At 35.0% G+C, this 12,808-nt stretch overlaps 2 protein-coding genes across 4 annotated transcripts; both read left to right on the top strand.

Annotated features, from left to right (window-relative positions):
* The first annotated feature begins 2,803 nt into the window (after positions 1-2,803).
* Positions 2,804-3,526, top strand: LOC129577001 (procyclic form-specific polypeptide B1-alpha-like). Its single transcript, XM_055463336.1, has 3 exons — positions 2,804-2,848; positions 2,908-3,067; positions 3,170-3,526. The coding sequence occupies exons 1-3, from the start codon at positions 2,810-2,812 to the stop codon at positions 3,331-3,333; spliced, it is 363 nt and encodes a 120-aa protein (XP_055319311.1). The 5' UTR covers positions 2,804-2,809; the 3' UTR covers positions 3,334-3,526.
* A 2,575-nt stretch (positions 3,527-6,101) lies between these two features.
* Positions 6,102-9,328, top strand: LOC129576999 (atlastin-like). 3 transcript variants are annotated; one of them, XM_055463335.1, is made up of 9 exons: positions 6,102-6,376; positions 6,527-7,303; positions 7,446-7,601; positions 7,763-7,891; positions 7,975-8,130; positions 8,205-8,438; positions 8,503-8,631; positions 8,757-8,906; positions 8,988-9,328. In XM_055463335.1, exons 1-9 carry the CDS (start codon positions 6,119-6,121, stop codon positions 9,207-9,209), a joined length of 2,211 nt encoding a protein of 736 aa, XP_055319310.1. In that variant the 5' UTR covers positions 6,102-6,118; the 3' UTR covers positions 9,210-9,328. The 3 variants fall into 3 exon arrangements, 1 of the variants encoding a protein (XP_055319310.1); XR_008688953.1 differs by having other exon boundaries at positions 6,112-6,376; positions 8,510-8,631; positions 8,988-9,115; XR_008688952.1 differs by having other exon boundaries at positions 6,112-6,376; positions 8,503-8,624; positions 8,988-9,115.
* Positions 9,329-12,808: the final 3,480 nt, after the last annotated feature.

Raw genomic sequence — 12,808 nt, 5'->3', positions numbered from 1 at the left:
TTGTTATTGTCGAGTTCTCACTTAATTGCTATTGCCGAATACAGACGTAACTATTGTTTTGCTCGTTGTTTTTTTCATGTTGAAATTTAATTAGGAATTGCTATCATTTTCCTTTTATATCCCATTATTGGATACAGTTTAATGTAAAATATTTTCGAATTAATTTGACAATAAAAAGAATTACATTGGTAATCCCGAACTTTTCCGTACCGTTGGCCTGCGTTGTCCGTAGGTACTTTTGGTTATTTTTTGTGAATTTTCTTGAAATAAAGGCAGTGAAAATATAATAATGAAAATCAGCAGTAGCTGTCTCATATGCTTTAACAATGTTTGACGTTTAGAACTGCTGTTGAAACTTTGTTGGGAGCGCCGCCAACCACAAATCTCTGTAACTATACGTTTGTGTGAATGCAAAGAGTCTATGTGTGCGTTGTACACAGAGATGTTGATTCGTGCAAACGTCGCATCCAATGTCGCATCATGTTAGGCGGCGCTATTGATATACTTTGCTTCAATCGTCAACAAAATACATGAAGTATTTCTCCGTTTTGATGAAAATAAAGTGAAAAATCGACAATTCTGTATGAGAGGTACCCGTAAACCGTACCTCATTGGCTTTAAACTTTCTGAGGTTTCATTTTTTGGAGAAAAAATAAGATTCTGAAAGTTTCATGTTGATCGCATTTGCAGAAGTTTGGTTTTTGGCCCTCAATGTTTTCCAAGAAAATTTCAACAAAAATTTTATATAGGAGGTACCCGTGAATCGATTCCGATTGGTTTCAAACTTTCAGAATCTTATTTTTTTCCCAAAAAATGAAATCCCAGAAAGTTTGAAGCCAATCAGAGTCGATTTACAGGTACCTCCCATACAAAAGTGTCAATTTTTTGAGGTTTTTCTTAGGGCAAGTACCCCAGGGTCAAATCGAAAATGGCTCATCTTCGAACTTAAACTAAGTTTATTGGATACAAAACTTTTGGGACTTTCAGATTTGGATTATCTCAATTATTTTTTGAGTTATCGTGTTTACAAACAGCTACGACAACGACGACAACGACAACGACGGCACACGAACGGAAAAGTGTCTCAAAAAGTGGTTTTCTACGCGTTTCATGAGTTTTTATGATGATCTAAGCTAATTTTGCGAAAAAAGTTTTCGGGACCAATTCCTATACTTTCCCTTGACACGTTGTGTACGGAAAAGTAATATATTTGTATGAAAGCTATTTTCTAATTGAAAAACTGTTTGTTCTTTCTTCAAGCGCCAGTGTGATTCAAAAATGTGTGGTATCGATAGTAATTAAAATAATTCATCAAGAATGCAGCCGTCTCGACGTATAAAAACATCAACTTTACCAGGTTGGTATGTAAAATATTACTTTTCCGCAAACTTTGTTTGTATGGAAAAGTATTGGTTTTACTAGCCAAAATTTCATGACTTCTCCTCTTTCGGACCACTATAACGTCACGCCAAACTTGAAAAAGCACATATCTGTACACTAGGCAATGTAGATGGGATCAAATCCTATCGATCAAGACCTATCTGCCTCCAAAAACATGTTGTTTACTATGAGAAATGTGTAAAATAGCGATGTGCGTATGGCGTCGTCCGCGTTCGCGTTCGCGTTTTTTGTTCGCCGATTATCTCAAAAAGTTGACAAGATAATTGAGATCTGTAAAAGCCAAAAGTTTTGGCATGTCGAGACAAAGCTTCGGATTGATTTTGAGCTATATCCGATGTGACCTTGGGGTACCTCTCCTGAGAAAAACCCTCAAAAATTGTACATTTGTACGGGAAGTACCCGAAAAAGCATTTTTCAGGGTTTCGATCAAGGCAAACTGCCATTTTTTTGCAAAAATAATGGGAGTCTAAGAACAACCGAACACCTACTTGCCCATAAATTTGGTCCAAAATCGACATTTCTTGAAAATTTTCTCGAAAAATAGACTTTTGTATGACAATTCACACAGAAAGACATTTTTTAGGGTTTTGGTCAAGGCAAACTGATGTTTTTTTGCAAAAATAATGGGAGCCTTCAAACAACCGAACACCTACTTGCCCATAAATTTGGTCCAAAATCGACATTTCTTGAAATTTTCCTCGAAAAATAGACTTTTGTATGACAATTCACACAGAAAGACATTTTTTAGGGTTTTGGTCAGGGCAAACTGATGTTTTTTTGCAAAAATAATGGGAGCGTCAAACAACCGAACACCTACTTGCCCATAAATTTGGTCCAAAATCGACATTTCTTGAAATTTTCCTCGAAAAAAAGACTTTTGTATAAAAAAATCACTCAGAAAGCCATTTTTTAGGGTTTTGGTCAAAGCAAACTGATATTTTTTTGCAAAAATAATGGGAGCGTCAAACAACCGAACACCTTCTTGCCCATCAATTTGGTCCGAAATCAACTTTTCTTGAAATTTTTGAAATTTTGTTCGAAAATGACACTTTTGTATGGAAAATGGTCGAAATAGTATTATTTTAAGGTCAAAAATGCTATGAAAAAAGGGTCCATTGAAATTTTGGTTAAACATAAAGCGGGAGGTAAACTAAATTGCTGCGGAGCGGAAAAGTTCGGGATTACCAATGTAATTCGTTTTATTTTCGAATTAATTTGCCAATATATTTGTATGAAAGCTATTTTCTAATTGAAAAACTGTGTGTGTTTTTTAAGTGCCAATTTGATCTAAAAATGTGTGGAATTCACAGTAATTAAATTAGTTTGGCAGGAATACAGCGACCTCGATGTATAAAAGAGCTCAACTTCAGCAAGATGGTTATCAGTAATTTTATTGGTATCAACTAAAATGAAAGTGTTGTGCTTCCTTGTTTTGGCATTGGCTTTGGTAATTAAAAGTTGAAATTTTGGCCGATTCCAAAGCGTTAAATAAAATTGAATTTTCAGATTGCATTTGCATCCTCTGAGCCATGTAGACGACGAAACCGAATGAATAACGATCGATCATCGGGAGGCAGAAATAAGAGAAGCGCACAATCACCTATTGACGGATTGGTTAAGGATTTATCTGGAATCGTTAATGGACTCGTTGGTGGATTACTTGGAGGTTTGTTTTTGATTCAATTTTCACTAACATTAAGCCCATTTCATTTTTATTTGATCAATGAATAATTTATTCATTTTTATTTTAATTTTTATTTTTTTTCAGGTGGTGGACCACCAAAACCAGAACCACCAAAACAACCAGAACCACCAAAACAACCAGAACCAGCAAAAAAACCAGAACCAGCAAAAAAACCACAACCGCCTCAATCTGGAAATTCTGAAGCAGATGCACAAGCTGAAGCTCAGGCCTCCGCCAATAGCAACTGATACAGCCATCCCACATTTAACTGCACGCAGGTTAACCAAGAAGATGACATCTTAGTACAAAATAAATTTCAAGTACTAATGATGCCACTCACGAACTAGCGTAATTCATGCATTTGCCGCAATTTTTTTTGTCAAAACATGTCGTCATCTTGAGTTTAACTTGATCCTTGTATCCAAATGCTTGATTGTTTGAAATACCAAATAAAGATTCAAGTACAACAAAAATGAGTTTTCGTATTGAATTCACATCTAAATATAATTATATATTGATTTTGTGCTTTGTTGTAGCCATCCACGAGTTGGCGAGTTAATATTCTTATCTTTGAAGTCAATTTTAAATTATTTACCATTTAGCATCAAATGATCTAGTTACGTTTCAGATCATGGTCCATGTCAACTCAATGCAATCTGCAATCAACATGGATCTGTCTTAACCGACGTAAGACTTCTCATCAATTTATCTATCCGATAAAATGAGTGACGACTTTTGCATTCTCAAAGTTTTAAATTTAACGCGTAACAGTTATCGCTTCACATAGCCTTTGTCCCTTTGGAAACGTTTACCAAAGGTTATCCTGGACCGTTTACTACCCAGTGCGCAAAACGTAACGAAACTTTGTATGAAGCGCGTGCACACGCTTGTAACGATAATTTTATATGAAGCGCGTGCATAATTCTTATGCACATTTGTACCCAAATTCGTGTGCACAGTTGTGCTTCGAAATGTGCATCTATTTGTATAAAAAATAAACATATTTTGTATGTGCATAATTATGCACAAAAACTTTGTATGTATTTAAATGTATGTACACAATAGATAGACACAATTGTGCACACAAATCAAATGTACTACAAATCTATTTTGGGCCTAAATGTGTACAAACTATTCCATAAAATAGACACGCATTGCGCACTGGGTATAGACTACTATAAGTATTTCCATCTTGGTTGTATGACTGCTTTCGTTTTCATGTTCCTACTATTGTGATTACCTCATAATTTACGAAAAGAGTCAGGTTTTTAACGAGGCGAGAACTGAAAGCTATCGAAAGTTACTGCTACTATTGTTCATTATTTATAAAAATTGTGACAGTCTTGCACTCTTTTCCGGCAAAACCTCTAACAAAACCCACATTATATTCAGCCAGAGCTTGGCGGTGTTTAATAAAAAATTTTTTTTTTTAAATATATAAAAGTAGCTTTCATCAGAAGAAGCACCATACTTTTGCTCAATAAATACATTCCGAATCAATTGGCATTTGAAGTTCTGGTTATCGCCTATCGATCATGTGAAATAGAAACAGCGCTTTGCTCGTACACATGTTTCATATTGTATCATTCAATAATAACTGCATATCATATAAAAAAGTTTCGTCATTAGTTCCAAATATTTCATTTTGAACATCGCAGCAAGTGTAATTGAAATAAGAATGTCTTATATTTGGATAATGAGTGTGTCATTTGTTCGTTGTAATTAATGAAGCATAAATGGAATTTCAAATGGCTTCTTCATTTCAAGTCAGCTTGATTAGTCAACGCCATTGTTTACAACTTGGATGAAAAATATTTTGATAAACTGGAGAATTTGGAAAGAGAAATGTTCTGAATATAAACCGTATGTAACCGTAGCAAAATACAATGTAAAATCACGAAGTTATATCTGAGCCAAAAGTGTCGCAGAATATGTGAATAAAACCGTAAAATGTAAATTAAGATTGCTACGATTTGCGATTGCATCATCAACGGATAAAGAAACAAAACATTCGTTCAACGTCTTTCATTGCGATCGAAATGTTCGAATTCGCTGGAACCCACTATGCTCCATTTATGTATAATGGCCCTCCAATTGTAATAAAATAAATGAGTCATACAAGAAAGAACAAATTATTTTTTGCATTTGCTGTAATGAGATCATTGTGAAACATTTCAATTTTTATCAGTTGTATTGAGTTTTTTTTTCTGTTCTTCTGCTGACTTCAATGAATAATGATCAAGTTATCAACAAGACATATAGCTGTCAGAATTTCAGACTAGCATCACATTTGTTATGAGAAAATGATTGCCCGTCAAAATGGTCGATGAATCATGATTTACTATCAGTCGCGCCCTAAGATTATGAATGTTATCACATTATTATCTTCCAATAGGATACACAGTTGATGACAACAATAGGTAACTATGAACACTTTTTCTTGACCAACAACAAGATATTTGACAAATGAAATTGGAATTTGCATTAAACTTCTTAAACTTTCTTTAGTTTCCTATTATTGGTTGATGATTATGTTATGAAGTTTCAGTTCTAACTATAACCATGAAAAAAAAATAAGCAGAGATAGGGCATTTTGGTAAAAAATCAATTTCCTACTGCTCTAATTGAAAAGCAGCTGAATTCCAGTCGACTGGAGACTGTCGTTTCAAAAATATTTGTTACATGTTGTATAATTGAATACTCAAATTGTTGTTAAAATGTGATAGGCGCTGTCCAATTTAGATTCCGTAAGCATGTCTGTGAGTGTCAACAAAAAATATATCATCCAATAGAAACAAATCCCCTAGATGCTAGAACACAATACTCTGACTCGTTTGGTGAACAACTTCATCTTCCTATCATTCCCTCTCTCTCTCTCTCTCTCTCTCTCTCTCTCTCTCTCTCTCTCTCCTTTTGACCTATTGAACCATGGTGATAGCAATATCTGAAAATAGCTTCAACGAATGAATGTTCTCTGCATATAAATAAATCGCGATGCCAAACGCATTTCAAATCAATCAGAACATTGTCACAATGAAGTTCATTTGTGTTTTAATCTGCATTGGCACTCTTTGCCATAAAATCACTGCCGAAGCGATCAATTCGGCAACAGCAATTCAAATAGTGTCGCCAGTAAATCATACGTTCAATTTGGAATTGAACGAATTTCGAAAAATTGTTGAAGATGAGAATATGAAGAATCGTCAGGTTGTGGTTGTTTCAATCGCCGGCGCATTTCGTCAAGGAAAGAGCTTTCTGTTGAATTTCTTCCTTAAGTATTTGTATGCTCAGGTAACGACTTCTATTTTAGAATGACTTTATTTGCAGAAAAATTTAAATTTTTGATTAATTTGTTGCATACAACAATAAAATACTTCGTAAAGTCTGCTTAGACATTCCAATCACTTTTCAATTAACTCAATTCTATTTCTCATCAAACAGTACAAAACCCACGATGTCTCCGATTGGCTTGGAGAGCAAAGCAGAGGGAATATGCGCGGATTCAAGTGGCGTGCAGGACGAAAGCGTGAAACGACTGGCATTTGGATGTGGTCAGAGATTTTCACTCATGATTCCGAAAATGGTGAAAAAATCGCGATCATTTTGCTCGACACTCAGGGCATATTCGACGATAAAAGCACTATACGTGATTGTACTACTATTTTTGCGTTGAGTATGATGCTGTCGTCGGTTCAGTGCTACAATGTAATGCAAAATATCAAAGAAGACGACCTGCAGCACTTGGAATTATTCACCGAATATGGACGATTGGCTCTGGAGCAATCGAACATTAAACCATTTCAAAAGCTCTTGTTCATTGTCAGAGACTGGCCGTATGCATTCGAAACGAATTACGGTTGGCATGGGCAAAAAGTCATCGATGACATTTTGGCTGGAAATGATGAACAAACAAATGATATGAGACAACTCAGAAAACGAATCGATTCCAGTTTCGATGATATTAACGCATTTTTAATGCCTTTCCCTGGAACAATTGTAGCACAAAGCAACAACTTTACGGGAGATTTAAATCAAATCCATCCAGATTTTGTGAAATATGTAAAAGAATTGACGCCAGCACTGTTCGATCCGGGAAAAGTAACGATAAAGAAAATTAATGGCCAAAATGTACGAGTGCGAGACTTGGTGCCGTATTTGGAAGCGTATATCAAGATCTTCAATAGCGACAAATTACCCGAACCAAGAAGTGTTTACAATGTATTTTATCAGTTTATTATTTGTCTTATTTTTCTGTATTATTCCTGAAAATTTGATTTTTTTTTCATTATCTTTTGTTTCGTGATTCCCTTTTTGAAGATGATTAATCAATAAACGACTCTGATTTTGGTAATCTAAACAGGCAACAGCGGAGGCGAGCAGTCTGATACTGCAGAATGACTGTGTCAATCTTTATGTCGACTCAATGCAAAAAGCGGTCACTGACATCGATCCATATTTTAGCGAAACAGAACTCATGAACGTTCATCAAAAATTCAAAAATCAAGCAATAGATCAGGTTTGATTGGATTTTTTTTTTATTACAAAGATCTATTTTTTTTTCAAAATTTTCAATTAAGATTCAAATTGACTATGCTTTGTAATTGAAATTGTAATGTTTTTTTCTATGATATATCAATATTTGTCAACCGATTTTAATGTCAACATCTAATTTTACAGTTCCAAAAGAAGCCAAAACTTGGAGACGATCGTTTCCTATCATCAGTTCAACAAAAAATTGAAAGTGCCATTGAAGAGCATTTCCGTTCATTCAATCAAACGAATGAAGGGAAACGCAAACATTTCATTGTAAGTTATTAGGTTTTGAAATGAATTTAAGCAAAATTTAAGCAACTTTTTTGTATACTTAATCATTTTCATTTCTATTTTAGGAAAAGGCCAATTTGCATAATGTCAATCTAATCACCGGAATAAAAAATGGATTCGAAGAGAAAATACTGGCTGAAGTGGGCAAGACAAATTCCGATTTGAAGCAGTCGACGTTGAACGGTTTATATCTACAATCGAAACAGGCTGCTCTGCAACAGGTACTAAGCTGTTATGAAGAGTCACTTCATTGAATGCAGTTTGAAATAAACAATTTAATATTAAATCTATATAGTTCGAGACAATGAAAATGGGTGGTAGTGATATCTCAGGCGACGTACGTGTAAAACTCGAATACGAATTGGATGACTATCATTTGAAATTGATGAAAATGGCAGAGTTGTTCAGTGAATCTTTGAATATTTATACAAATTCGATGCGAGAATCGATCGGCAGAGTCAATCCATACTTCGATGAAAGCGGACTGATTAGAACTCATCAGGATGCAAAGCAAAGAGCAGTGGCTAAGGTACTGTTTAACTTTCAAGCAAACCCATAGTAACACAAATTTAATCATTCTTAATTTGACATAGTTTTCAGATAACGCAAAGTCAGCCAACAACGAATTGGCGTACAACTTTCAAACCCGAATCGATAAATATGCCGAAGAAATGTTCGCTCATTTTAGAAACGAAAATGAAGACAAACGGAAAAAGTTCGTTGTAATTAAACCTGGACCAGACACATTTTAGTCGATTGAAAAAATATTTAATCAACTCCCTATGTTGTGCATTGAGCAGCATATTTTGAAACCTACCTAAAACCTATTTCTGTATTTTCATTACAGGAAAAAGCCAATTCACACAACGAGAACTTGATCAGAGAAATTAAAGTGAATTTCGAGAATAAGATGCTTAAGGAAATCAGTAGATCATATTTGAATGATAATGCATTTTATAGTCAATTCATGACATCAAAGAATGCTGCTTTAGGAGAGGTTAGTTGAAGATATCTCTAATGTTACATTTATTTGTACGTATTTGCATTTTTGTTGATTCAATGTTTCATTTTCTCAAAGTTTGGCAATAGAAAAATTGGTGGCGGCGAAATTTCAAATGTTTTTCGTGAGAGACTTGAGCGGGATGTAGATAGCTTACAGGGCACGTTGAAACAAGCAAACGAAAGGAACAAACCAACAGAACGACCGGTGCAACACGAAGAACGGGGAGGTTTCTCAGATGTCGAAAAAATTATTGGTGGAATTGTAGCTATTGGAACTTTGGCGGGCCTTTTCGGTTAAATTTACATAATAACAATCTGAAATATGATCAATTCAACCATGAAGCTGTTATTCTTACGCTATTTTTATTCACTAATTGGAAAAAAAATAGAATTTCGAATAAAAATAAAAAGTTTGAATCGTTTTCTTTATTTATTGAAGAACTTGAGAGAAATGTTTTTTTTTAGCAAACAGTTTCCATAGTTTTCCGTTACAAATAAAATGACTAACAGTCACTCAGTTGTATGTAGTTGTATATACACACCTAAAACTGGCTAAGTTGATTGAAATCATGCGTTTTGTATGGAGACAATCACGTTTAGTTATTTTTTCAGTCATTCGACAAATTTGGGACATTTTGACTTAGGGTGATTTGTGATTAAAGTTAACTGCAGTTGCTTATTTTGTTCGAAACAGTCACTTCTAGTCAGTCAAATAGTCACTGAATGTCCCAAATTAATCGACTTTAAACTGAACGCTAAAAATTTTCCTCACGGGTTAAAATACAAAAATATTGATTATTCTGTTGTAGTTTAGATTAGCAACTGAACATTAGAATTCGGATTTTGAACTGAACGCTAGTGTTTTTATTGCACTTGAAGCAAACATCCAACGAAAATCCACAATTTTATCTGTCGCTTATAAAACGGTCAAAATAAATATTGTCAAGAAGTAAAATTTCGGGGCGCAAACGTCATCCCATTTAGTTTACTCATGTAGATAGCGTTTGAAGCCAATTTCCAGAGGAATATTTTTGAAATGTATTTGAACTATCACTGTCGAAAGTTCACTGATTAACAACAATGTATCGATTGTATTGAAAATCGAATAAAAAAAAAGGAATAGAGAATATGAACATAAAATGATGCATCTCAGTATTTACTTGATAAATGAAGACGGTTTTGGACGACTGCCGAGATGGTGTGTTGGAGATGGACAATTCACCCGGTTTCAAAGTGGCTTGAATCATGCTCTTGACTTGTTTACGAACAGGTGATTTATTCGTCAAGCACTCATCACATATGAACACAATGTTCCGTGAGACGAAGATATTTTTCACTGATTGCACAATATCATAACAAGGCAAATGGGATTTGCTGTGGCAACTGTAGCACTGAACTAAATGATTTGAACTCGCATTCCTTAATGGACAGTCATCAGGATTGCATTTACGTAGACTAGACATGATGTCAGTCGGTTTGGTTGATTTGGCGATTTATTGGTTATGTTATTTGTTTTGGATTGAGTTTATTCCAATTTAGTAGAGAAAAACTCAATTAATCCGTTGAACCACAGTATACTCGTTGAAATTATCGCTTAAATTAACACTAAAATCGAAATAATCACAAGAAAGTGAAAAAAAGCAATAAATAACAAGGAAAGTATTGTAACTTCTACGGAGCGGTAAAAAAAACGTTGTTGACAGTACGTCGCTTGACAGCTTGATCCTGATGATCAGGGCAACCAAAAATATTTACGAAAAAGTCCAAAATATTTATGTAAATATTTACGAAAAATCGTCGGAATATTTATGCAAAAGTCTAAAATATTTACGAAAATATTTAAAATATTTTTATTAAAAACCGTTAGATTTCATAATAAATAGTAACTTTTTGGTGTTTTTCAAGGAAAGTACGTTGACTAAAGACTAATCAAAGCTATTGCAATAAATTAAGACATGCATTTTTATATTTTCGAATGAAAACGAACGACGTTGATCTCCCAGAACTTGTTTATACTTCGAAAACGTTCTCTCTACATCACATGAGGTGATTGGTGCATATAAAAAACAACTAAGTTCTTCCGGTGACAGCATATCGATGAAATCGTCTTGACGTGTTGCTTTTCCCGTGCTCAAAATGTTAGCGATTTCCTTCATTCGTAAAAAACCGTTGTTGCGTGCAATAACTCTGTCAAACTTGTTCAAAAATTCAGTCCTACCACGCATTGACTGAAGGCTGGTGCGAACTGATTCAACAATATCGAGAGCTGTGGCAAGTGGCATTCCTTGTCCTTGTAGTTTCGTCACACCAGTAACAAGACATTAGAAATTCCCCTTTATGAAAGCCAGATCTTTCTTCAACGTTGACACACGAATTTCTAACTTGGCCTTTTTGATAGATTTCGCTTCTCCTGAATCAAGATCATTTAAGAAGGTTTTGATTTTTTCAAAATGTTCAGTATAGTACAATGCTGCTTCAATCCACGTGCCCCATCTCGTTACGATCGGCTGTGGTGGAAGCGCGGTTCCAGGGAACATCACTTGGAATTTGTGTTTGCGTGCTGGAGTCTACATGAGAGAGAGAGAGAGCGAGAGAAAAATGAATGTGCTGAATAAAGCATCTCTCATTCATATTTTGAGCTCACCTTCGTGAATATTTTTTTTCATATTCGAAATCAATTTATTCACATCGCTGAAACTATCTCGTACAAATTCACACACACGGTGAAGAGCATGCGCTGCACATGTGAAATGGACCATTTTTGTGTAAAGAATCTTTAATGCATTCATTGCGCAAGTCATGTATGGTGCACCATCCGTCAAACACAGAAGAACGCGATCTTTTTCCATTCCTGTGAATCAAATAAATGCCATGCGTGAGGAATCGTTTCAGACAGAAACAATATTCATGTCGTATATACCCAACTCACAAACGACTTCATCAAAAAAAATTTGCGATTGTGGCATTGTTGACTTTTTCTAGGACCTTCGATGCAAACAGATAGCACCGACCGCGTTATTCCTCAACACCCAATATTCCGAACACGAAATTCACAACATATCGTTGTTCACTGTCAGATTTTTTTTCATTTTTTCAACACATTCTTCATAAATTGTTGGTACGCACTTCGATCTCAAAGTACCTTCGGATGGTACCGCATATTTTGTGTGTTTTTGAAGAAAATTAACCATAGCGGGCTCACGCAACTTATACTGTGGTATATTTGATTTAACAAAGCAGCTAGCCAAATCCATATTGAAAACATTCGTATCACGCAATTTTTCGGCGGACTGATCGATCGTTGTGAGCAGTGATTGTGTTTTGCCACCAGACTTTCCACTTTTTCGATTCACACTGGCCAAATGTTTGCCTGTTATTAAATGTTGTTTCACTTGTGATACTTGTTTTGCAGCCACTTCAATATCACACATTTTACAGAACAGTACTGAGCCATCGGTTTCAATTGGATGCTCTTTAACAACTCTGGCAAACAATGTTCGCAAATTTTCTTTCGGCATTTTAGAACTGTTTCAAATGCAGCGTGCGAAAAATTCAGATTTGATTGCCAATATGAAGTGTTATGTTACATTCCCAACAAACCGTTTGCACTAAAACAATACCGTGCTATTTGTTTACATTTGGATTATTTCTTTTCTCACTTTCTTTCGTGTTCTATAAAAGCATTGTGCGAACCGGCACGAGCACTGTTGTCGTGCCATACAACTCGTACACATAGTTCTGTGTGATGTAGTGGTAAGCAAAGAATACTAGGTTTAAAAATCGATTGCTAAACTGAAATTTTGTACACGAAAAACATTGATAAACGACGCAAGTTTGCGATACATTTTATTCAAAGGCATAAATAGTGAAATTATTGACACGAAAAGTCTGAAATAT

This window comes from Sitodiplosis mosellana, unplaced genomic scaffold (assembly GCF_009176505.1).
Source record: "Sitodiplosis mosellana isolate CC-2019 unplaced genomic scaffold, AAFC_SMos_1.0 Smas_scaffold_6193, whole genome shotgun sequence".
Classification (NCBI taxonomy): domain Eukaryota; kingdom Metazoa; phylum Arthropoda; class Insecta; order Diptera; family Cecidomyiidae; genus Sitodiplosis; species Sitodiplosis mosellana.
The sequence above is the reverse complement of the archived record's forward strand: the minus strand, read 5'-3'. Positions and strand labels throughout refer to the sequence as shown.